Source organism: Ctenopharyngodon idella, chromosome 13, assembly GCF_019924925.1.
Source record: "Ctenopharyngodon idella isolate HZGC_01 chromosome 13, HZGC01, whole genome shotgun sequence".
Lineage (NCBI taxonomy): Eukaryota > Metazoa > Chordata > Actinopteri > Cypriniformes > Xenocyprididae > Ctenopharyngodon > Ctenopharyngodon idella.
In genome coordinates, this window is record NC_067232.1 from 29166325 (window position 1) to 29192335 (window position 26011).

The 26011-nt window shown below is 38.5% G+C and overlaps 2 protein-coding genes across 6 annotated transcripts; both read left to right on the plus strand.

Moving 5' to 3' along the window:
• The first annotated feature begins 3527 nt into the window (after positions 1–3527).
• zmp:0000000662 (RING finger protein 145) lies at positions 3528–13728 on the plus strand. Of its 4 annotated transcripts, none has more exons than XM_051917221.1 (11): positions 3528–3660; positions 4121–4439; positions 4511–4619; positions 4706–4797; positions 8318–8559; positions 8629–8792; positions 8872–9012; positions 9089–9271; positions 11234–11381; positions 11453–11809; positions 11892–13728. In XM_051917221.1, exons 2-11 carry the CDS (start codon positions 4271–4273, stop codon positions 12246–12248), a joined length of 1962 nt encoding a protein of 653 aa, XP_051773181.1. In that variant the 5' UTR covers positions 3528–3660; positions 4121–4270; the 3' UTR covers positions 12249–13728. The 4 variants fall into 4 exon arrangements, with proteins under 4 accessions (XP_051773181.1, XP_051773182.1, XP_051773183.1 ...); XM_051917222.1 differs by having other exon boundaries at positions 3562–3762; positions 4178–4439; XM_051917223.1 differs by having other exon boundaries at positions 3562–3762; positions 4264–4439.
• Positions 13729–17173: 3445 nt separating this feature from the next.
• ube2d3 (ubiquitin-conjugating enzyme E2D 3) lies at positions 17174–24931 on the plus strand. 2 transcript variants are annotated; one of them, XM_051916581.1, is made up of 8 exons: positions 17174–17494; positions 18412–18475; positions 18567–18598; positions 19070–19147; positions 19223–19328; positions 21499–21592; positions 22215–22296; positions 24343–24931. In XM_051916581.1, exons 1-7 carry the CDS (start codon positions 17471–17473, stop codon positions 22261–22263), a joined length of 447 nt encoding a protein of 148 aa, XP_051772541.1. In that variant the 5' UTR covers positions 17174–17470; the 3' UTR covers positions 22264–22296; positions 24343–24931. The 2 variants fall into 2 exon arrangements, with proteins under 2 accessions (XP_051772541.1, XP_051772542.1); XM_051916582.1 differs by lacking the exon at positions 22215–22296 and having other exon boundaries at positions 17180–17494.
• The last annotated feature ends 1080 nt before the right edge of the window (positions 24932–26011 follow it).

Sequence of the window (26011 nt, forward strand, 5' to 3'; positions counted from 1 at the left end):
AAAATAAAGTTCATAAATAATTTTCATAAACTTAAACATCTATAAGTTTTTTTTGGTTTCAATTTTTAAACTTTTTTCTCTTCAACAATAATCTGCCAAGGGTCTTCTTTAAAACGAGACCACTGCCAAGCTTCACATTTTTGTCCTCTATGGACCTGTGTGTAACTTTTTTTAATTGATGCACAAGGATTAATTTCAGAATAACAACTGAAACTCAACAATAGGGGAACATTGGAAATGTTTAGGTGACAATCAGGAGAACTTCACAGATGTTATGCAGATTAATAGATGTAAATTAATAGATTCTGCCTTCAGTTGGATGAAAGAATAAAAGCGACATGCAGTGAGTGATTGAAACTTATGATTTCTAGCAAGAAACATAGAAGTCATTAAATATTTGCTTGGTTATGACTAACGCTCTCATGAATTTGCTCTAGACTGTTACACATGCTGCCTTGGAAGTCTGACTAAAACTAGTTTCCTTAGAAGTGCTAAAAAATGCAGTCTGTGCAGTAGATCAATGACACGAGGTTATGGCAGTGCTGACAAACACTTTAGAAACAAGTGAGGATATGCTGTTGGCCTAATTATATTTATATATTTGTACAGTATATGACACGTAGAGGGACAAACGTTTTTTGTGTTGTATGTTTGATGCGAGTGGAGAGGAATGAGGAAGCAGACGCTGTGGCAAAACAAGTACAGTTGACGCTTCATATTTAAATGTGAATTAAAGAAAAAATGTCAGACATTTACATTCAATACAAGTTGATGAATGAAGGCTTTATGATGTGAGCAGAAGCAGAACAGTAGCTGAACCCTTTCCACAAGAACCCTGTTATACATAAAGTGCTATATGAAACCTTAATGGTGTGGGACATTTAAAAACAAGCTAAAAAACAAACCCAAGTTGGGTTGAAAATGGACAAACCCAGTGATTGGGTTGTTTTGACCCAGCAGTTGGGTTAAATGTTTGCTCAACCTGCTGGCTAGTTTTATTCAACTCAACTATTGTTTAAAAATTACTGTATTGCTTGCTTAAAATGAACCCAAAGTATATTGGAAATTAAAAAGTATTAATATGTTTAAATGAACATTTATTATAATATAAACATTTATTAAATTAACAAAAAACATTTATTAAATTAACAATAAACATTTATTAAATTGCTGATTAATAAATGTTCACCTTTTGATTATTATTGTTTCCTCTAGTAATTATGTGTCTGATTTTTAATTTCCAACTTATTTTGGGTTCATTTTAAGCCAGACATAAAGTCATATTTAAACAATAGTTGAGTTAAATAAAACTGACCAGCAAGTTGAGCAAACATTTAACCCAACCGCTGGGTTAAAACAACCCAATCACTGGGTTTGTCCATATTTAAACCAATTTGGGTTGTTTTTAACCCAGCATTTTTTTAGAGTGTATTTTTATTTTTTATTGACATAGCAAAAATCCCAGTACTCTAACAGTCCAATACATTAATAAATGACACTGAACACGAACAATTGCATAAAGAAATAAAACCCAAAACCGATGTAATGAAGGCAGGTTCTGGTGAAATATCTTCTCCACTTGATGTATTACGTTCATTGTGTGTATTTTGATGTCATTGAGTGTCAGTTTCTCTCTGCAGATGTTGAGTGTCTTCGTGTCTTTAAAAGTAATTAAGTTTATGAAGGCTAAAATGTACAGTATACTATAGCAGGAAACAGAAGGAAAAAAGTGATTAAAAGTGACATGGGACAGCTTTAATGTTCTGTGACTGGCCTAATAATTGAAGACTCTGATATTGTTCAGTATGAAATCAATTACAATTGGAAAGTTAAAATTTACAGACATTTTAAAGGGATAGTTCACCCAAAAATGAAAATTCTGTCATCATTTCTTCACGCTCGAGTTGTTTCAAACCTGTATGAGTTTCTTTCTTCTGCTGAACACGAAGGAAGATATTTGGAAGAATGTCAGTAACCAAACAGATCTCGCCCTCCATTGACTACCATAGTATTTATTTCCCTACTCTAAAAAAAAATGTAAAAAAACTAAACAAATTTACACAGTAAAAAACAATTTTCCATTGAAACCGTAATATATTGTAAAAACTGCATTTTGGGTAATATTATTAGTTGTTTTCGAGAAAGTGACCAATAGCAAAGAACTTACACTGACAAGAAGTGAAACTCAGTAGAACGTTTCATTGCAACACCAGCAGCAGCTCTGCGCTTCCGCCATATTGGGGTGAAAGCGACTCGCAGTCCACTAGTTTCTATGGCAATATCAGCTGCTTTGTTAAAAAAAACGTACATTGAAGCTGAAAACCAAACTGAATGATGACAACACATAACGTACAAACACTAGTGATCATCAAATCCTTTTAACAGTTTATTTACAGACTTTGTGTTTAGGTCTTCCACTTTTTTCACAAAACCTTTAGAAACACAGTCAGTTTCGGTTATAATTCTTTGAAGTTCAAGTATTAGCATTATAAACACTGAATTAATACCAACATATGAAATTAAATTAAGGACATGCATCAGAAACATTGGGAATGTTGGGCAATAAATATATAAATATAACAGCTTGACAGAAACTGTTTTTGCAGTGTTATATTAATGTCCGTTAAAAAGTGGGAATTATGGGATAAACGACACAGCAATGCACCATGTCAGTGTTCATTTTGACAGCAAATTTTGATTTAGTTTTAGTCATATTTTAGTTATCAGAAATTGTTTTAGTTTTAGTCTACAGTAGATTTAATCAACTAAAATCTAATTTAGTTGAATTGTAATGCATTAAGTAAACATTTCTCTAATAATACACAGATCCAACACACTGATATTCTCCAAACTGTTTATGTTCACTTAAGACCAAACTGTATTTACTCGCCAAAGCGGACGGTTTTTGACCGTTCAATTGCAAAAAGACAGAAAGAGAGCTCAGTTCAGTGCTTGTCAGGGACTGACACACTTATCATTGAGGTACTATTATAGTTTTTCTTTAAAATTTTGATTAGATTTGATTTTTAGTTTTTCTGCTTTCATTGTAATTTTAGTTAAAAGTTTTAGTAATTTTTTGTTTGTCTTTTAGTTTTTGCTTATAAATGTCTATATAGTTTTTTATTTCTGTTTTAGTTTCTTATTTATATCTCTTATAGTTTTTTTGTTTCTTATTTTAGCTTAGAAACTAGATGAAATAAAATAAGTTTACATTTTTATTTTATTCATTTTTTAGAGTGTATGTTAGTCAATGCGGGGCGAGATCCACTTGGTTACAAACATAAATGATGACAGAATTTTCATTTTTGAGTGAACTGTCCCTTTAAGAAGACATATAGCCTAGCTCCAGAAAATAAATAATGAGGTGGTTTTGGATTTTTTGACAGGCAGAAAAAAAAAAAAAGCGAGATATGACTATGAGAATATGACGGATGGAGAATGAAGAATCTATAGATGTTGTATTAGTTGTTATAGCGCTGGACTGTGAGGAGCTGAAGCGGAAGCTGGCCTCTGGTCGGCGGAGGTGATGTAAACAGTAGGTGGCGGTAATGCAGAAGTGTAGATTTCATCCACTGCTTTAAAAAATGAAGAAGAAGAGAAACGAGGAAAGGAAGTGGAATGTTTGCAGTTGACGGTAAAAGCAGTGTGTGGTCGTGACAGGTGTGGGACTGTTTATTTTTCGGGGATGAGTTGTGTTTCTGACGCCCTTTTGTTTTGAGGAGAAAGAGCGCGAGCTGCCATGCGACTATAACACACACTGAGGTGGGAGACTACCGTCTTAAAAATACATTGAAATATCACAAAAAATTACAATTCGTGTTATTTTTCGTCAAGTAAATTTAAAGCACGAGTGAATTACAGCGTGTATTAAGAAGTTTTGCTGGTCTATGCCAGTTTAAGGTCTAGATGGTCTCCCTGCCTGACTTCAGCTGAAGAGTTCCCAATTCCTATTTTAAACCGGTCTGAGTAGGCCAGGAGAGCAGCTAAGACTGGTGTAAGATGTGTTAGAAGTATAATTTTGCATGAAGTCTTGCTGAACGTCAGAAAACAACCCGGAAACGAGATCTTGAAGAAACGCATCTTGAAAAACAAAGATCTGTCATCGTTTCTCTTCCCACAGTTTCCACATCGGATCTACTGATGATCCACACTGAGAAATGTGCTTTACATCTTCTAGAGGACCTCCAAACCGGAGCAGAATAGAAGATCACGGTCTTATGAAGATGTCATAGTAATGTGACAGTACAGGTGTTCTTCTGACAGGGTCAAGATGCCACGACTAGAAGAGGTCGCGAATGTTGTGCTCAGGGTGCCCAGTATTCTGGTGCTGGACATGCTGTACAAATGTGACATTGACAGCTTCACGGATCATCTCAAAGCCAGGACTGAAGACATGCTCTTCAAGTACAAATATGTCCTCTGGAACATATATTACTTGGGTAAATATAATGTGATTATCATTATATTGTAGTGTTAGCTCTGTGTATTATATTGTTGTGTGTTTCCTCAGGTCATGTGGTGAGTGTTGTGGTGCTGCTGCTGCCGCTCGGACACATTATCCAGCTCTACCTGCATGTTCTCTGTGCCCTGCTGCTCTACATGGCTCATCAGATTGTCAGGTGAAAATATCAGCGTGATTTTGGTCATTTGAAGGGTGTGAAGTTATTAGTTTGAAGATGTTCAAAGGGTTTTGTTTTGTTAACAGAGATTATGTGAGAGGTGAAGCTCAGTATGGGTATGGTGGTGCGGTCTTTCTGGACTCTCCAGCGCTGAACCGTTTTGTGACGGCACTCACCAGTAAGTTACGCGGATCACAACCCTTACGCTGATGCCTTAAAGCGCTTGGACCTTTAATGCAATTGCATTAGATTACAAAATATATGATACAGTGGGCCCCCAAAAAAGTTTGGACACTTAAAGGCACAATATGTAAGATTTTGGATTAAAGTATCCAAGAACCACTAGAACAGTGTTATATATTTTGTTGACTTGTGTACTTACATTATCATAATGTTTGCAAGATTATTTTTTAAATCCAGAGAAATAAGCAATTTTAACCAGGACAAGGACCGTGACATCATCACACGCGTAACCCACGATTTACGATTTTATTTTGTAGAAATCATGGAAACACCAAAGAAGCTTTATGTGTTTTTATTAGACAGGTGAGCAACTGTTTGGATACATTCAAACTAATCATGTTATATAATCTTGTTTAGTCTTATTGTTTAAATCTCGTTTTCTTGATTTTTCCGAGAGTACCATGTTTTACCATGTCTACTACCATGCCTCCACTGCTTGCGAGGCGACTCTCATTATCAATCGCTCCAGCGGCCTCGTTCAGCTCCCACATCACTCGCCACGCTCTGCTTCATACTACAGTAACGTTAATAATCTCATCCATGAACATGATTTCTGCCAGAGTCTCGTCCCATTTCTTTTCCACCAGCTGTAGACGTGTAGACAACACCTCCCATGATTCAGCGAGATCAAGGTGTCATCAAGCTACGCCTTTGTTTTGAATAAGAAACCTCTAGTGGCAAAAATTACATATTGTGCCTTTAAGTTACACTTTAAAAAATGTCTGAATTTTACTGCATTAAATACAAAATATCAGACCAAGTTGCATCTGCACACAAAAGATGCTAGATCTCTTCTCAAAACAATTTTTAGTATTATTTTTGATAATAATAATCTTTAGTATTTTTGACAACCAGAAATTGTCCAAGACCTTTTCATTTTGAACAGTTTCTCTATTGCCTTGTATGAAACCTTGAAACATGACAAACTTTTATTTTGTTAAATGATTTGATTGAAAAGTGTATTTGTGCTATATGTAATAAATGCCCCTGTCAAATTGATTAATTGTGATTAATCACATCTAACATAAAAGTTTGTAAAAATGTGTGTGTGTGTGTGTGTATATATATATATATATATATATATATATATATATATATATATATATATATATATATATATATATATATATATATTACACACTATATTGCCAAAAGTATTGGGACACCCCTCCACATCACTGAATTCAGGTGTTCACTTCCATGACCACAGGTGTATAAATCAAGCACTAGGCATGCAGACTGCTTCTACAAACATTTGTGAAAGACTGGGTCGCTCTCAGGAGCTCAGTGAATTCAAGCGTGGTACTGTGATAGGTTGCCACCTGTGTAATAAGTGCATTCATGAAATTTCCTCACTACTAAATATTCCACGGTCAACTGTTAGTGGTGTCATAACAAAGTGGAAGCAATTGGGAACAACAGCAACTCAGCCACGAAGTGGTAGGCCACGTAAAATCACAGAGCGGGGTCAGCGCACGCTGAGGCGCACAGTGCGCAGAAGTCGCCAACTTTCTGCAGAGTCAATAGCTACAGACCTCCAAACTTCGTGTGGCCTTCAGATTAGCTCAAGAACAGTGCATAGAGAGCTTCATGGAATGGGTTTCCATGGCCGAGCAGCTGCATCCAAGCCTTACATTACCAAGTGCAATGCAAAGCGTCGGATGCAGTGGTGTAAAGCACGCCGCCACTGGACTCTAGAGCAGTGCAGACGTGTTCTCTGGAGTGACCAATCACGCTTCTCTGTCTGGCAATCTGATGGACGAGTCTGGGTTTGGCGGTTGCCAGGAGAACGGTACTTGCCTGACTGCATTGTGCCAAGTGTAAAGTTTGGTGGAGGGGGATTATGGTGTGGGGTTGTTTTTCAGGGGTTGGGCTTGAACCCTTAGTTCCAGTGAAAGGAACTCTTAATGCTTCAGCATACCAAGACATTTCGGACAATTTCATGCTCCCAACTTTGTGGGAACAGTTTGGGGATGACCCCTTCCTGTTCCAACATGACTGCGCACCAGTGCACAAAGCAAGGTCCATAAAGATCATTGGGATGAATTAGAGCGGAGACTGTGAGCCAGGCCTTCTCACCAACATCACTGCCTGACCTCGCAAATGCTCTTCTAGAAGAATGGTCAAAAATTCCCATAAACACACTCCTAAACCTTGTGGAAAGCCTTCCCAGAAGAGTTGAAGCTGTTATAGCTGCAAAGGGTGGAACAACTCCATATTAAACCCTACGGATTAAGAATGGGATGTCATTAAAGTTCAAGGCAGGCGTCCCAAAACTTTTGGCAATATAGTGTATATTAAAATTTTTAATCTAATTAAGTACATGATGTGGCAATTAATCTAATTAATCACAAATTAATCGCACATCAGATTTGGCCAAGAAATTACCCCCAGAAGATAATTACAAGTCATTATTGTGTAAAGCATTAAATAGACTTTACAAAAAGTATCTTTAGAAAGAAATATTTTATTTCATTCAACTTTTGGACCATGAGGGAGAGTAAATGATGACTGAATTTTCATTTTTGGGCAAACTATCCCTTTAATGTTTTATTTATTTATTTATTTATTTTAAATTAATATGGAAATATAAAATTATTGTTTAATTGTACTCTAAAGTACCAGTAGGTGGCAGTAAATGTCTTAATGATTAAGTCATTGACTCATTCATTCATTCGATTCGTTCAAATGGCTGATTCATTCAGGAATGAAGTAAATGGCTCTCGCTATGAATGGTCGATTGAATCATTAGTTCACTTGATTTGTTCAAAACATGGATTCAGAAATGAAACACCATTGTGTGTTGCTTGGAGACGAACAGTTCTGCTTTGTCTTTATATTTTTGTTGGCAAAACTAAGCAAAACAGACAATATTTTGTCTAAAATAACACAATTTTAACTTATTTATTGAACCGTTGTATAAAATCAGTTGTAATGAACGCATTTGTGCAATTCAGGACAGAAGCAGCACTCCTGTGATATACAGTAGACTAGTTTCACTGTATCATATTATATAAATATGAGACAAAATCTCAAACAGGGACATTTTTTGTCTCAAAATCTTGAGTTTTAGGGACTTTCTGACTGCATTCTATAGGCTCGTGCAGTGAGTTGCTGCCCTGCGTCATATTCGTCATCAGTCATTCGTCATTGTCATGTCATGTGACCTACTTGGTCTGGGGCGGGGCAAGTACGTATTTTTCTCCGTGATTAATTAATCTAATTAACGCGTTAAATCGACAGCCCTAATGTATATATTAATATTTATATACACGTACATACATGCATTGAAAAGTGTACTTGCGCTACCTTTACTTAAAATTGTGACTTAAGTGCTTAAGAAATTTACTATTGTATTTTTGTATGGTTTGTGCAATGGCACAATTACCTTTTGAAATATTTGTGCATGTCAGTATAGATTATGACTGTCTTTTATTGTGTGTGATCACCTGCAGGTCAGATAATAATCAGTACGCTGTGTGCGTTCCTCATGCGGACTCGACGTCTGTGGCTGTTCTCGGCACACTTGCTCCCTCTTCTGGCACGTGTGTTTTCTGTCCCTCTGGACTGGCTCCTCACGCTCTCCTCAGTGTCCATGATGATCACAGCGGCCGAGGTGGCCGTCTTTCTCCTCGTCAACCTCTTTGTGCCGTACAGACTGGCCAGAGCCACTTACAGAGAAATCATGGAAATAGAGGTACACGCTTGTATCTCTGCACGTACGTCGTCTCAGCTCTTCTCGTCTCAGACTCTGTTGTTTTCGTAGGTGACGGAGTTATACAGACTGATGGCCGTCGGCGTGTCTCTCTGGCATGGCTTCGCTGTGCCCGTGTTGTTTAGTGTCTTCTGGTTTGTGCTGTTCGGAGTGCAACTTATCACCAATTTTGGCACTACCATCCAGCAGGGGCCGCTGCTCTACCTCCTGACCAGGTAAACCGCAGAGTGCTCAATCTGGCTGAATGGCCGTATGAAATGTGAATTGAATCAGAAGTGTGTGTGTGTTTTGCAGTGTATCCGAATGCTGTGCTAGCCCATACTCCCTGCTCGGCCTGACGTTTGTGGTGTCTTATACGGCTCTGGGACTCCTGAGTCTCTGTAAGTTCTACCTCGGAGGATTCAACGCTCTCCAGAACCATAATGTCATGCACAGGTAAGAGAGGATCGTGCAGGTTTATTGTGTGCTTGTGTTCGCTCAGTTCAGATGTTTGTGTGTTTGTGTATCGTAGGGGCGTGACCGAGGGCGTGACCCTGCTGCTGCTGGCCCTGCAGACCGGGCTGTTGGACATGGCCGCTCTACAGCGCTGCTTTCTGCTCTTCATCATCCTCTTCATCGTTCTCACATCTACTTTACAGAGCATGAGTGAGATCACAGAGCCGGTCGTGTTGGGGCTCGGAGCCAGTAGAAACAGGCATGTTGTTTCATTTACAACCTAAACACATGAGTGTTAATGACAGATTGGAGGTATCAATCAATCAATCATTTGTTTATAAAGCATTTTAAAAAACCATAAAAGTTGAGAGAGGTTGAAGAACACAGAGAAAGGAAGATCATTCCATAGTCTAGGGGCCACAACTGAAAATGCTCGATCACCTCTACACTTAAGAAGTGTACATAATCTGCGAGTTCGATCTTATTGATCTTGAGGAGGATTGAATAACTTAACAGATCCTTAAGGTACTCTGGGACCAAACCATGAATGGCTTTAAAAATGAATAACATAATTTTAAAGACAATTCATTTTTTTTGGAGTTATATGGTCTCTCTTCTTAGTATTTGTCAGCAGTCTGGCCGCAGCATTTTGAACCAGTTGTAACCTCAACAAGATCATTCTTTGATAAAACTTTAATTTTGCAATCCTCCTCAATTGAAAGAAACTATTTTTTAATACTGTGTTTATTTGACGGTCGATTTTGAGCTCAGAATCGAAAATTATGCCTAAGTTAGTGGCATGACTTTTCACACGGAATGAAAACTGCCCCAGTCTCAGTTTTGGAGTAAACAGTGTGCTTTTCCCCCCAAAAAGCACAATTTCAGTGTTTTTATCATTTAACATTGAAAAATTTCATCCAACATTTCACTTCCTCAAGGCAATTCAGCAAGGAATTTTCAGCTGCATTATTTCCTGCTTTGAAAGGCAGGTACAACTGCGTGTCATCAGCATAACTATGATATGAAATGCCAAATTTATTAAATATTGAGCCCAGTGGAATTATGTATAGAGAAAAAAGCAACGGCCTTAAAATAGAGCCCTGAGGTACCCCGTAACTTACAGGAGCAGCAGAAGAACAGTTATTCCCAATATTTACAGTGAAAGTTCTTCCCTCCAGGTAAGAATGGAACCAACGTAAAGCCACCCCACTTACCCCAACACACCGCTCAAGGCGCTTTAACAAAATGGTATGATCCAGTGTGTCAAAATATTGTTTAATACCCTAATAAGGGCAGATTCAGTACTATGACCAGTTCTGAACCCTGACTGAAGCTTATCCATTATGTTTTTATCTCTGCTAAAAAAAGAAGAAAGCTGATCAAACACAACCTTTTCTAGGATTTTTGCAATAAAAGGAAGTTTAGAAATTAGACAAATTAGAGATATACTGTTATTGAGCATCTGACTCCGCCCACACTGCTGAGAGTGACACTTAGATGAATATGGAAATATAAATCTTTTGCAACCTTATAAATGTCTTTAGATTCACTTTAATGCATCTTTTTCTGACTGACCTCAAACTTTTAAACAGTAGTGTAAATATAACACTTTGGGGATTGAATTTCCAGAAAAAACTGTACTGTAGTGTCATCAAAAGTACTGACCACGAAAAGTATCGACTTCGGTACCAAGTCGGTACTGAAATTTTAAAAATGTGACACTTTGAACGCTGTTGAGCGGATTCGTAAACACCTCTGATTGGCCATTGTGTTCATGCACTCATCATATATGTCTGTGATTGGCTACAATGATCAACGCTTCAAAAACATATTGTAAATAGTCATCAATGATGCTCTTCACTGAGCGCTTATGGGAGCGTTTGAAAGCAGGTGTCTATCAGCTGACCGGTCGCTTTCAAAACGCTTTCAAATTCAAACGCTCCCGTGCGTTGATCATTGTAGCCAATCGCAGACATATCTGTTGAGCACATGAACACAGTGGCCAATCAGAGGTGTTTACGAATCCGCTCAAAGTGTCACATTTTTAAAATTTCAGTACCGAAGTTGGTACGTTTGACAACTCTACTGTAATGTAACTGATTTAAAATTTCTTGTCCAGAATTGAGTTATTTGAGTGTCTGTTTAATCTGAGAGTTTAACATTGTGTTTTTAATGCTTGATCAAATCCGAATGGTTCAGTGTGATCTTTCTCTCTCCTCAGGTGTGTGTGGAAGCACTTGCGTGGTTTATCCATGTGTGGGTTTCTGCTGCTCTTTCCGGGATTCATGGCCTATAAGATCTCCCAGTTCTTCAACATGGACTTCTGGCTGCTGATCTTGGTGTCTAGCTGTATGCTCACTTCACTGCAGGTGTGCTCTGTTTTTCATTTTCATGTTATTTAGTGAGATCCCAGCATGCTGATCTTTCACATGTCTCTTAGGTGACCGGCACTCTGCTGATCTACAGCCTGTTCATGGTGGAGGTGTGGCGCGGCGCGGCCCTGCCCGGTTTGGATGAGATCGTTTACTACGTGAACGGAGTGTGTCGAGTGCTGGAGTTTGCGGTGGCCGTGTGTGTGGTGGCGTACGGAGCGTGGGAGTCGCTGTGGGGAGAGTGGAGCTGGATGGGAGCGTCGGTCATTATCATCCACTCCTACTGCAACGTGTGGCTACGTGCCCAGGCCGGCTGGAGAAGCTTCCTGCTTAGACAGGAAGCTGCTCGAAAAATCAACGTATTGCCACGGGCCAATGCAGAGCAGCTGCGGGATCACAATGATGTCTGTGCCATCTGCTTCCAGGTCAGAACAAGCGCAGTAAAAGTTAGTGTAGCATCACAATGATGATGAAATCCATTTTAACCTTTTTTTCCCTAACCTACAGGACATGACATCAGCGGTAATAACATACTGTGGTCATTTCTTCCATGGCAACTGTTTGAGAAAGTGGCTTTATGTGCAAGAGACATGCCCCATGTGTCACACCTCCATCAAACCCTCCTCCAATCCGACGGCACACCCAAACCCACCTCCATCAGAGCAACAGGAGGAGGAGCAGGAGGAGCAGGGATCACAGGGAGATGATGATGTTTGCCCTCCAGAGTCTGACAGGAAATACTCTAACTCCCAGAGTCCCCAACACTTGCACTGCGGTGCGAATGGTGATTCCCAAAGCGTGGACAATCCTGTACCGAGCTGCTCATCAGATGGGGATTTGCAGGAGCTTCGGGAAGCGGACTGAAACATAAGCTCAGCCGGAGAAACATGGAACAGAGAAACTGCCACGGCAAGAAGACAGACTGACAGTGGCAGAAATCGTCTTCAGTAGGAGAGCTCACAGGAAGTGGGACGTAACAAAGGAAGCCATAAAAGCAGAGGGTTACAAATAACTGTCAGAAATACTGCAGGTATATGATTTATTCAGAAGACGTCCTGATCCGATCACTGTGGAAGCTTGTTTCCGCCATGAAATAAAAAAGGTAATTGCGACTTTTTATCTCACAATTCTGAATTGCGGAATATAAAATCAGAATTGTGTGATATAAACTTGCAATTCTGAGACAAAACGCAGACTTTTTTCCCCTCACAATTGGACATTATGACATGCAATTGTGAGTTTATATCTCACATTTTTGACTTCATAACTCGCAATTCTGAGAAAAAAAGTCAGAATTGTGAGATAAAAAGTCGCAATTACCTTTTTTTATTTAGTGGCAGAAGCAATCTTCCATAGATCACAGCACCTCAGCAGTGTTAGATAACAGATACCAAATGATTGATGAGAAATCTTTTCTTGACGTTTAAGACAATTTTGGATGACTTGATGATGATTGTCCAATCAGGGGAAGACATGAAAGATATCACACATACACATACACACACACACACGTGGGAAGTTAACTAAGTCTATAGTTTTTATGTGTTGTTTGGGTGTCTAAAGGACTTTTCTGTTTATTTCACATACCGATTATGTACGGAGTGAATAAGTGATGCAGAACTGTTGATATCTGTGCCTCGGACTTTTCTGTGTCGCTCCAGTGTGTGATTTTATTTGAACTGAAATGATGTGTTTGTAATGAAGGTGACTGCTCTCTCAGTTACAGTACGGTGTGTGGACGAGTTCTGCCAGAATGAATGGATAATAGACGGTCAGTGAAGTCGTGTTCAGTGCACAAGAGACTGCGTAAAGATTGAACGCTTGTGATCACACTGGTTAATAAAAAGTTGTTTTCGTTCAAACCAGTCATTGTGATTTGGAGACCGTTCTGTGTCCAGTTTAGTGTTTCTTCAATTGCCTTAATGGTGAATGACAGTGATTCTCAACCTTTTTTGAGTAATGGACCCCCGTCATATGTGGAACCATCCTCAAGGACCCCAGAATAAAATCATTGGTGTCATTAATGTTTTTGTGACGACCAAATGCAATAAAGTATAATTTACTACTACGTTAGTTGACTTGTCCTATATTTAGTCATATCGTCAGTTATATTATACATATTTTATCTTCTTTTATGGGAACATGTCAAATGTCAAAATATACAAAAATTCATATTCAGATATTTTATAAGGCCCCCCTGGCATTATGTCAAGGACCCCTGGTTGAGAAACACTGGTGTATGATGATTAAAACAGCTGATTTCTTTGTGGATTTTTTCTTTTATGGAAGCTTGTTTATGCTACAAAATAAAAATAAACACAATGTGTGTTGTGAAAACTCGCAATTGAGTTTATATCTCGCAATTTTGAGAAAAAAAGTCAGAGTTGCAAGAAATAAAGTCACAATTATGTTTTTATTTTTTATTCTGTGGTGAAAACCAGCATCAATATTCTTTACACTTGACGAAATTGGGAATAATTCATTAACCAGGTAAAATGGTGTCACTGCCTAGTCCATGTACATGATACCAGTTTAAATACTTTTTTTTTTTTTTCAAGGCTAAATGGTGACGTCACTTCCCTTTCACAAATTGCCTCTGTTGGTGTTTAAACCTACCGTTGTTTAAGTTCAACTGGACCAGGACCATTATCTTTGCATTTTGTGTAGCCCAAATGAAATCCAAGGAATTACGTAAACATGCTTCACCATAATCCCTTTACATTTATTATTCTTGGCAATTTTTCCATTTTAATAAATAAATAAATAAAAATATATACAGTCTCACAAAAGTGAGTACACCCCTCACATTTCAGCAACCATTTTATTATATGTTCTCAAGAGACAATACTATAGAAATGAAACTTGGATATATTTTAGAGTAGTCAGTGTGCAGCTTGTATAGCAGTACAGATTTACTGTCCTCTGAAAATAACTTAACACAGCCATTATTGTCTAAATAACTGGCAACAAAAGTGAGTACACCCTGAGTGATAACAGTTGTATGTTGTTTAACCATGCAAAGCCACATGTCCTATTCATCATGTTCATGTTTTTGTCTGTTTAACAGGACAATACAAATTTGAGTATCTTGTATTAGAGCAGTTAAAATTTGGTGCTTTGAGTACAATCCTCTCATAATGATCACTGGAAGTTCAACATGGCACCTCATGGCAAAGAACTCTCTGAGGATCTGAGAATTAGAATTGTTGCTTTCCACAAAGATGGCCTAGGCTATAAGAAGATCGGTAACACCCTGAAACTGAGTTACAGCACAGTGTCCAGGGTCATACAGAGGTTTTCCAAGACGGGTTCCACTCGGAACAGGCCAAAGAAGTTGAATCAAAGAAGTTGAGACCTCGTGTTGTGCGTCAGGTGCAGAAGCTGGCTTCAAAAAACAGATGCATGAGTGCTGCCAGCATTGCTTTAGAGGTTGCAGAAGCGGAAGGTCAGCTCGTCAGTGCTCAGACCATACGCCGCACACTGCAGCAAGTCGGTTTGCATGGCGGTCGTCCCAGAAAGAAGCCTCTTCTAAAGCTGGCTCACAAGAAACCCGCAAACAGTTTGCTGAAGACAACCTGTCCAAGAGCATGAATTACTGGAACCATGTCCTGCGGTCTGATGAGACTAAGATGAACTTGTTTGGCTCAGATGGTGTCCAGCATGTGTGGCGACGCCCTGGTGAGGTGTCATGGTCTGGGGCTGCACGAGTGTTGCTGGGACTGGGGAGCTCTGCTTCATTGAGGGAAACATGGATTCCAACTGTGACATTCTGAAGCAGAACATGATCCCCTCCCTTCAGAAACTGGGCCGAATGGCATGATAATGACCCCAAACACACCGGCAAGATGACAACTGCCTTGCTGAGGAAGCTGAAGCTGAAGGTGATGGAGTGGCCAAGTATGTCTCCAGACCTATTGAGCCTATTGAGCACCTGTGGGGCATCCTCAAGCGGAAGGTGGAGAAGCGTCATGTGTCTAACATCCAGCAGCTCCGTGATGTCATTATGGAGAAGTGGAAGAGGATCCCAGCAACAACCTGTGCAGCTCTGGTGAACTCCATGCCCAGGAGGATTAAGGCAGTGCTGGATAACAATGGTGCTCACACAAAATATTGACACTTTGGACACAGTTTTGACATGTTCACTTAGGGTGTACTCACTTTTTTTGCCAGTTATTTAGACAATAATGGCTGTATGTTAAGTTATTTTCAGAGGACAGTAAATCTGTACTGCTATACAAGCAGCATATTGACTACTCTAAAATATATCCAAGTTTCATTTCTATAGTATTGTCTTTTGAGAAGATATACTAAAATAGTTACTGAAATGTGAGGGGTGTACTCACTTTTGTGAGATACTGTACATAGAGGTGCATCTCAATAAATTAGAATATCATGAAAAAGTTTTGTTTTACTTATTAGACATAAAGTAAAATATTTCCAGACTTTGTTTTCATTTTGATGATTACAGCTTGCTGCTCATCAAAATAAAAAAATCAGTATCTCAAATTATTAGAATATTTAATTTCAAGTTCTATTAAATGACCATTCTCAGGGTATAAATACTGGGTTTAAGTCAGTAATCCCAACAGCAGTCATGGGGAAGTCTGCTGACTTGACAGTTGTCCAGAAGACGATCATCAAGACCCTCTACAATAAGGGTAAGCCACAGAGGGTCACTGCTGAAGCTGGAGTCAGTGCATCAAGAGCCACCACACACAGACGTCTTCAGGAAATGGGCTACAACCGTCACACTCCACGTACCAAGCCACTTCTGAACCAAAGACAACGTCAGAAGCGTCTTACCTGGGCTAAGGAGAAGAAGAACTGGACTGTCGCTCAGTGGTCCGAAGTCCTCTTTTCAGATGAAAGTAAATTTTGCATTTCATTTGGAAATCAAGGTCCCAGAGTCTGGAGGAAGAGTGGAGAGGCACAGAAACCATGTTGCTTGAAGTCCAGTGTGAAGTTTCCACAGTCAGTGATGATTTGGGCTGCCATGTCATCTGCTGGTGTTGGTCCACTGTGTTTTCTGAAGTCCACAGTCAACGCAGCCATCTACCAGGACATTTTAGAGCACTTCATGCTTCCTTCTGCTGACAAGCTTTATGGAGATGCTGATTTCATTTTCCAGCAGGATTTGGCACCTGTCCACACTGCCAAAGGTACCAAGAGCTGGTTCAATGACCATGGTGTTACTGTGCTTGATTGGCCAGCAAACTTGCCTGACCTGAACCCCATAGAGAATCTATAGTCAAGAGGAAGATGAGAGACACCAGACCCAACAATGCAGATGAGCTGAAGGCCGCTATCAAAGCAACCTGGGCTTCATTACACCTGAGCAGTGCCACAGGCTGATCACCTCCACGCCACGCCGCAATGATGCAGTAATTCATGCAAAAGGAGGCCCAACCAAGTATTGAGTGCATAGAAATGAACATACTTTTCAGAAGCCTGACATTTCTGTTTAAAATATCCTTTTTTTATTGATCTTATGAAGTATTCTAATTTATTGAGATAGTGAATTGATGGGTTTTTGTTAAATGCGAGCCAAAATCATCACAATTAAAAGAACCAAAGACTTAAAGTACTTCAGTCTGTGTGCACTGAATTTATTTAATACACGAGTTCCACAATTTGAGTTGAATTACTGAAATAAATGAACTTTTCCACGACATTCTAATTTATTGAGATGCAGCTGTATATTACATTTTTAACACTGCCAAGGTTGTCATCCAGCGCTCACGGTGGCGCTCGTCTCATTATCGCGCTTTGATTCGCCATTTAATCCGCACGATTAGAAGAAGCAGCTAGAAGTGGCTAACAACAAGCTCACGGACATCTTGTCAGCAGACAAACTGAAAGAGAAGTGTACACACATCACCGACAGGGATCAGGGCCTGTCTGTATTCACAGCTTTGATTGCCATATCACTTTTAGACGTTGAATGTAAGCTATATTTTTGACATCCCGACATTTTTAATGGTAGTTGTTATCTAGGCAGCTGGCTAGCTCTCGGGTTAGCTCACATATTGAGAAAGAGCGAGATTTAGGGCGCTAGTTATTCAGGAGCCTCTACACCCAGTGGGAAGATGGCGCTTAAACGAATCCAAAAGGTAAGTGGTAAATTATTTTGAACATAAATATATGTGCCAGACGTGTTATAAACTAGTGTGTGTGATTAATTATTTTAGTCATCTAGCAGCGTAGTGCTTATGTGTGCTTATTATCCTTAATACAAGCGACGGACGGAGTTGTTTGTATGTATTAATAAGGACATCAAACGTGTCGTTTTATTTGTTATTTTTCTCTTGAGTCAGTGTATACAATTTAACTCTGTCAGGGAGTGTGAATACAGGTAATAATTATATACAACGGTCTCGATGTCACACGTCGTATTATAAAATATCTTATTAATAGTATAGACGACAAATCTTACACAATATTAATGTTTAAACTAATAATAATAATCATTAAAATGATTACTAGTGTTGGCGCTTTGTCTCGTGCTGTGGATATTAGTCTTATGAAATGAAACAAAAACCGAACTCTGATCTGAATTGATTTTTCAATTTTCCTATGATAATTCCTAAAAGTTTCGACGTCAGGTCTCCATTTTAGTTGACCTTTAGGGTCTGCGAGGTTAAATTTTGGATCCTAAACAGTTTTGTGTCCATATTATGAAGTAAACCTATCAAACAGTGTCTTTTCCCATGTTTCAGCGTGTTGGGAAGTTCTGTAAAGCTCTAGAATGATGACAGTTTGTCATGAATACCCACCCAACAGACATGTTGAAATAAAAATAAGTGTAGTGCTCTGAAAGTGTTGTGTTCCAGCTCTTCTCCCTCATGACCCCCGCTCTGGAACTATAAATACATGTGCTGCTAAACATTCTATCTGCTGGTTTCATCTTGCTGTCACTATAGTGATAAAAGAGGCAGGCGCCATTATTGACCCGTCCTTATGGAGAGTCCGTATCTTTTCAGTAGTTCTGCATGCTTGTTTGTTTAATTCTGACACTTCTTCCCTGTAGGAACTGACTGATTTGGCACGTGATCCTCCTGCTCAGTGTTCAGCAGGTCCAGTGGGGGATGATGGTGAGATCCTGGACGTTTACATATATTTACATATGTTATGTTTGTATGTATTTACTGTAAGCTGATGCTGTACCTGCGATCTCTCCCGCAGTGTTCCACTGGCAGGCGACAATCATGGGGCCGGTGAGTACAGTAAAAACACATAATACTGGCACTAAATGTACACTGCCATTCACAAGTTTGGGAAGTTTTTAAAAGTTTCAGCAGTTATTTTATCAAAAATACAGTAAAAAGAGTAATTTTGTGAAATGAAAATAATAATTTTAACTTTCTAGTCACATGATCCTTTAGAAATCATTCTGATATGCTGATTTGCTGCTCAGTTCATGTCTAAACAGTTCTGCCTAATATTTTTGTGTAAACGCTGATGTATTTTTATTTAGGATTCTTTGATGAATAGAAAGTTCAAAGGAACAGCATTTATTTTGTAACGTTTAAATGTCTTCACTGTCACTTTTTATCAATTTAATGCGTCATTGCTGTGATTTCTGTGAAAAAAAAAAAAAAAAAAAAAAAGAGACCTCAAACTTTTGAATAGAAGTGTAAATGTACTAAAGAGATTTCCCCCCCCCCCCCCCCCCCCTTTTTTTACAGAATGAAAGTCCATATCAGGGTGGTGTTTTTTTCCTAACCATACACTTCCCAACAGATTACCCCTTTAAACCACCAAAGGTGAGAGCTTTAAAAATGTTTTTTTTTTCCCTTGTTTGTTTGTAGGTGTGCGTAACATTGTTTTCTTTGTTTTAGGTTGCTTTTACTACAAGAATCTACCATCCTAACATAAACAGCAATGGCAGCATCTGTCTGGATATCCTCAGGTCCCAGTGGTCACCTGCACTCACTATTTCTAAAGGTACACGCACAATAATAATGTTGCTTTAGTAGAAAATGGTCAGATGTGACGATGGCAGTTTTTTTCCCACTGCGATTAGTGTCTATTTATTAGGCCTAAATTAAATACATTTTGATATATAAAAAATAATACATGAGGCTCAAACATGCACTTTATAAGAAACATGCATGTTTATTTTAGCACTACTGTAAAACATTGAGATAAATATCAGTACGGATGTAACAGTACATGTATTCACCGTCACGGTTCAGTTCATACGGTCAGATGACGAATACAGTCGGTCCATGCTCCAATCCAGAAGGGGGCGCATGCAGTGATGCAACACTGTTTGCTAACAACAAGAACATCAGACGATTTATGCGCTTATATATACATTATATTTACTTTACCTGTTAATGTCTTGATTATTTAATATTTGTTTAAATAAATTTGTCATGAAAATAAGTTATGACAGTAACTGTGTAAATTATTATATTTAAAAAATGAATTGGAGAAGTTATTGCAAAATCTGCCTTGTGCAATTTACTGCACTGATACTTAAAATACGCCGTCATTTTTGGTCATATAATACATCTTTTGAATCTGTGAAGAGTCTACTTTTATTTGTGTGCACTTGCAATAACAATAAAATGTCGTGCTTTTGTAAAATAGTTAAAGCAAATGGTGTGCTTTCTGCCATGTCTCTGTGAACTTGAGCGCGCCTAAAGAAAGATCCGAAACTCCATGTAAACTTGCCTCACAGACATGAAAAATATACCTGTGGAAAGCGAAATGTCTACTTTTAAATGAACCAATTGAAATGGAAAACAAATATTCTCAGCTTATCTGTATGAATTGTCCTACTACTGCGGAGATGACGAGTCAGCATCGTCGACTTCATCACTGCAGCCGAAAATACAGAAGACACTAGTTTATCAATTAATTATTAAAATGTTAGAGCAATCTCCTTGCTGTTTTTCCCCTGACACATTCATAATCATTACTTCTGCCGGTGCGCTGTGGCAAGATTTATGTGTGCGCTTGAACACTGATTAGGCTATGTAGGCATTAAAAGCTCATTATTATGATTTATATGGTTTATTAATAAACATGCGATTAGTCGACTAAAATGAACGACTACTAGTCAACCAGAAAATTTTTAGTCGAGGACAGCCCTACCCTGTTTACACCTGTATTTAGCGCTGTTCACTTGTGATCGATGGACCAAAACACATCTTAATACCAGCTGTAAACGGGCACAAACTGTGTTAAATAGTATTAGACATACAAGTAAAAAGGTATCTGTCCTACAGCGTTTTTCTACTTTACCTCAATGAAGGATGAAAATATGTAACCCTGGAACACAAAAACAGTCATAAGGGTGATTTTAATGAAACTGAGATTTCAAATAAGCTTTCTACTGATGTATGGTTTGTTAGGACAGGACAATATTTGGTTGAGATATAACTATTTGACAATCTGGAATCTGATGGTGCAAAAAAACACAAAATTTTGAGAAAATCACCTTTTAAAGTTGTCCAAATGAAGTCCTTAGCAATAATTTGATATATTTACAGTAGGAAATTTACAAAATATCTTTATGGAACATGATCTTTACTTAATATCCTAATGATTTTTGGCATAAAAGAAAAATCGATAATTTTGACCCATACAATGTATTGTTGGCTATTGCTACAAATATACCCGTGCGACTTATGACTGGTTTTGTGCTCCCGGGTGAGTGAAAGGAAGAAACTTTATAATCCCCTTGTGAAAATGCTGCGAGTGAAGATTTGGGAAAAGAAATTAGATGTCAAGTAGAGTAACTCATGGAATATTGTTAAATTAGTGGAAAATCAGGTGAACAGATCGCAAAAGCCGACAAAAATGTTGCCATGCTTGTAATGTAGCGTTTAATTGCTAACCAGTTTTTTCTTTTGTAAACAAAGTGCTTCACTTGTGTTGTAATATTCATATAAAACTGAACTGACGTAGAAACTAATGTGTTTTGGGCGGTTGTCAAGTTGACCAGCGCAGTCTTGATTGAACACAAGGTAGCTCTGGTCAACTAATTTGATTGGACAAGCAACATGATATTTTGTATATAATTGAGTTTCCACTGCCATATGTCGACAATGTTGTGTATGAGTCTGCATATTGTCACATGTTGTGTTATGTGTGTCCTCTGTAGTTCTCCTGTCCATCTGCTCACTCTTATGTGACCCCAATCCAGACGACCCTCTTGTGCCAGAGATTGCCAGAATCTATAAAACAGACACAGAGAAGTACGTACTTTTAAACTTTTTACAGAGACGTTTAATATTTTTTACATGTGCACATCTGATGTTATTTTTAAATTGTACATTATTTGCTATTTTTAACTTTTTTTTTTTTTATCCCTTAAATATTGTTTACATTTTGTTAAATTTTAAAATCATTTCTTTGTTGTCTCCCAGTTTTTTTTCAATCTAGCGTGAGTCTCATTCATTTTTGCAAGACTATAGAGCATTATTGATTTGCTAGACGAGCCAATTATGGCTACACTTTAACTCTGATTCAGAAAGCCTGTTTGAATGCAGTCAGCACCAAATCAGACGTGAATTACAGCAGTTTATCAACGATAATATCTGCATCAAACCTTCATTTAACAACATTTTGCAGAATAGCCTTGTTGCTGACATGGCATAAATGAATAAATAAATACATAAATAAACAAAACATTTTGCAGCTGTTAAAAAAAAAAGGGAAGAAAAAATCAGCACCTTATGTCAGTGACATGGATGTGGGAATCTTAGGTTTATTTTGAAAGAAAAGGCGAGGACTCCAGTCATTCGAACAGTTCGACAAAAGGCATGTGAATACAGTAGAAGTGAACAGACCTCTCTCTAACACGTCATGCTCTGTCAGGTATAATAGAATGGCAAAGGAATGGACAGAGAAATATGCCATGCTGTAGGTGAAGGGCAGCTCTGCACTGTGAACATTAGAGGTACTGTAGAGAGTGAAGCACTTCCTGTGTGGTGCAGCATGAGCGTGTGGCTACAGCAGGTGTGCGTCACTAATACATGCTATCACGTCTCTTCTGAAACACTGAAAAATGACTGGAAAGTCAGATGAGATTTGCTCTTATCTTTCTCAAATGCAGATTTGTTAGGGTTTATTCAGTCCTGCATTAAACCGTACCGTGGCATGGCTTTTAATCAGCCATAAACTCTTACAGTAGCATGATGTTTTTGTTACGTACGTAAAAAATGGTTAGAGCTGTAAATTGTAGTGGCTGAGCATTTTTGGTTTGTGTAGCACTGCATGAGAACGCTAGCAGAAATATAGTATACATCAAACTATAAGCATCTGAAAAATACTCTTTTGTTAATGAAATGGGTAAGTAAAAAAAGTGATAAACTGAAAAACATTATTAAAAACGCAGTGTGATTTCTGAGAAACGCTGTTGAAAATTTAAACACCTAAACAAACATTATTGCCAATATTTGTTAGAAGTCTGTTCTGTGTGTGTGCTAAAAAAATTGTTTGTACTAGAGCTGTCAAAATTAATGTTAATTTTGCAATTTGCAATTTTTTTTTTTTTTTTCAGTTTAACACGTCAAATATTTAACACAATTAATGCAGCGACCATTTTTTCTGTCATCCTTTGGCTGCACTACAGTATATAATCACGCTAGTGCTAATAAACCATTCACACGCTATAAGATGAAAAGAACTTAAATCTGTACTGACGCTGTCTGAAGAGACACCCGAAATGCGCGCACAGAAAGCCGTTTCAGTTGTGTTTGGCATTTGAATGGACAAAAACTCACAAAATTGTCAAAATGCCTGTTTTGTTGAGTATCCTCGTAAGTGCATTCTTAAAGGTGCAGTGTGTGAATTTTAGCTGCATCTAGCGGTGAGGTTGTGAATTGCAATATAGAGAAGCTACGGTGGCCGACGCAGGACAAACATGTCGTCGTCTGAGACAGCAGAGAGTAGCCAGTCAAGCAAACACACTCTGTAGAGCAGTTTGTCCATTTAGGGCTACTGTAGAAACATGGCGGTACAAAATGGTGACTTCGATGTAAGGGCACCCGCGGTGTATATAGATATAAATGGCTCATTTTAATGTAATAAAAACATAACGGTTCATTATGTAAGGTCTTCATACACCACTGAAAACATAGTTATGGATATTACATTGCATTTCTGTCAGTAGATCCTCCTAAAATGTATACATTGCACCTTTAAATGAGTTAGTAGTGAAAATAGGATGTGTGTCAGATCTTAAAGTGACAGCAGCCTAATAAACCTGCTGCTGTTTCATCAATGTTAATAAAACAACAAACGACAAGGAGAAAATCACTCGCTGCTTTTGACTGTAAGAAAAAATTAAACTCTTACAGTAGCATGATGTTTTTGTTAGGTACGTAAAAAATGGTTAGAGCTGTAAATTGTAGTGGCTGAGCATTTTTGGTTTGTGTAGCACTGCATGAGAACGCTAGCAGAAATATAGTATACATCAAACTATAAGCATCTGAAAAATACTCTTTTGTTCATGAAAATGGGTAAGTAAAAAAGTGATAAACTGAAAAACATTATTAAAGGTGCAGTAAGTGATTTCTGAGAAATGCTGTTGAAAACACCTAAACAAACATTATTGCCAATATTTGCTAGAAGTCTGTTCTGTGTGTGTGCGCTAAAAAAATGTTGGGTGAACTAACCCTTTAATATTGGAAAAATCTTCTAGCGCTGGAGAGACGTTAGAAAGCAGGAAGGTAACGCGAGTAACATTGCTTTTCCTGTTTCACAGAACCCAAAAAATCACAGCTGATTCATCCATACTCGCGGCAGCTGTTAGTGTTCGCCTGTGTTAGCGTGTTTGTTAGTTTGGGTGTCGATTTCAAACGTCAACAGTGTTCCTAAAGAAACCACTTACTGCCCCTTTCAAGGAGTCATCAGAAAACTGCATTTTGGAAGCGATGGCTGCATGAAGGATCGCTGGATTTCAAATGCTTGATGTTTTTTTTTTTTTCTCTCCTCTCTGCAGATACAACAGAATAGCGCGGGAATGGACTCAGAAATATGCCATGTGATGTTGGCTGGACACATTAACAAACTGTTTGTTCTCTCATGTTTCGGACACTGTTGCAAGACCATATTTCTCCATCTGTCTCTTATGGAGGCATAACCCCAGTTTTATGCTCAAACAGGAATGCAGGCCTGCTCTTGGCCTTTCCACACTACAAAGTCTGGAGATGGACCTCGTCAGTCTGACGGACGCTCCTCCACTCTCAGCTCGGTCTCACTTCACAACACGTCATGCCTGTATGACCACAGTTATCCTCTCTGAGCCGCTCGGAGAGTGAATGTCTTTAGGTTGTTCTGCTTTTTTTGGGGCCTTACTCCTGGAGTGCATGCAATCGCAGGAGAACAGGTCAGATGTTGTACATCAGTGGGAGATTGGGACCGATTTCTTCTATATTGTGCTTGATTGTAAAGATTTGCAACATTCGGATCAGCTCTTGGCCCAACCTTTTACAGCTGTGACGACACTGAAATACAACTCACTTGATTGGCTTAAATATCTATTTAAAGTCCTGCTACTTTTTCCCTTCAATAAAGATGCATAACTCATACTGTGTGGTTCTGTTTTTCTGTTTGAATTTGGACTTTTCACTGTATTTAAATGAATGTAGATTAGATGTGTTTTAAGGCGAGACACTACGGGCAAACCGTTTTTTTTTTTTTTTCATCTGTCAATTTTGAGATTTTGTGCTTGTTTTTTCAGATTGGTGGAAAGAAAAAATCCAAAATACACTGAAGTGTATCTTTTATAGCACTTTATCTATTTGCATCTGTAGATTTCAGTTACAGTACATATATTTAAAGGCTGTTTTCTTAAAATGAGTTTTTTCTTCTGCTCTAAGACAGAAATCTCCGCTTCAGCAGAACTTTACATACACCAAACTTAACAGTTTTATTCCTATTTATAAAATGGTTCGTTCCTGTCCTTGAGTCTGATTGGTCAATAGCTGTGTTTTATCAAAGACTATCTTAAAGGGACTTTGGTTTTATTCACGATAAAACACGGCTATGACCGCTTCACCCAACGGTTCTGTGTATCACTACACAACACCCTTAGCAACCACCCTTAGCAACGTAAACTATGTTCTCAATATTGTTCATTGAAGCTAACTGTATCATGTAGAAGAGTATTGTGAGAAAGAGATCGAGTGAGCGAGTTTATTACCTGCATTCAGATTTAGCATTTTCCTTCAGGTCAGTCCTATGTTCTTAATAAAAAATGTTTAAATGTCCGCTGCAATATCTTGTCCTTTTAACAGTTAAGGGGTTTTCCCGTGACTGACAGCGCTAGTCAAAGCATTTGTCAGTTGCGTCTTTCTCCGTGTTCACAACAGTTCAGTCTTTTCAATATAAAAGTCTTCGCTACTGACTGACACACTCATAAAGACGGTCTTTGCCGCCATCTAATGGCGTAATAATGTAACTTCTGTTGCTGTTCACGGTCAAGGCTTTTAGTGATTTTGCTTCATGAAAGTTGCATTGATACATATTTTTTGGCTTTAATATTTGTATTGTGTGGTAACCACTTTATAAAAGCAATAAGGTACTCGAGGCTTGTACTGTATCGTGAAGTCACGGCTGGAGGGGTTACTCCGCTAGCGCCTAACAACGCCCTTCAGCCGTGACTTATT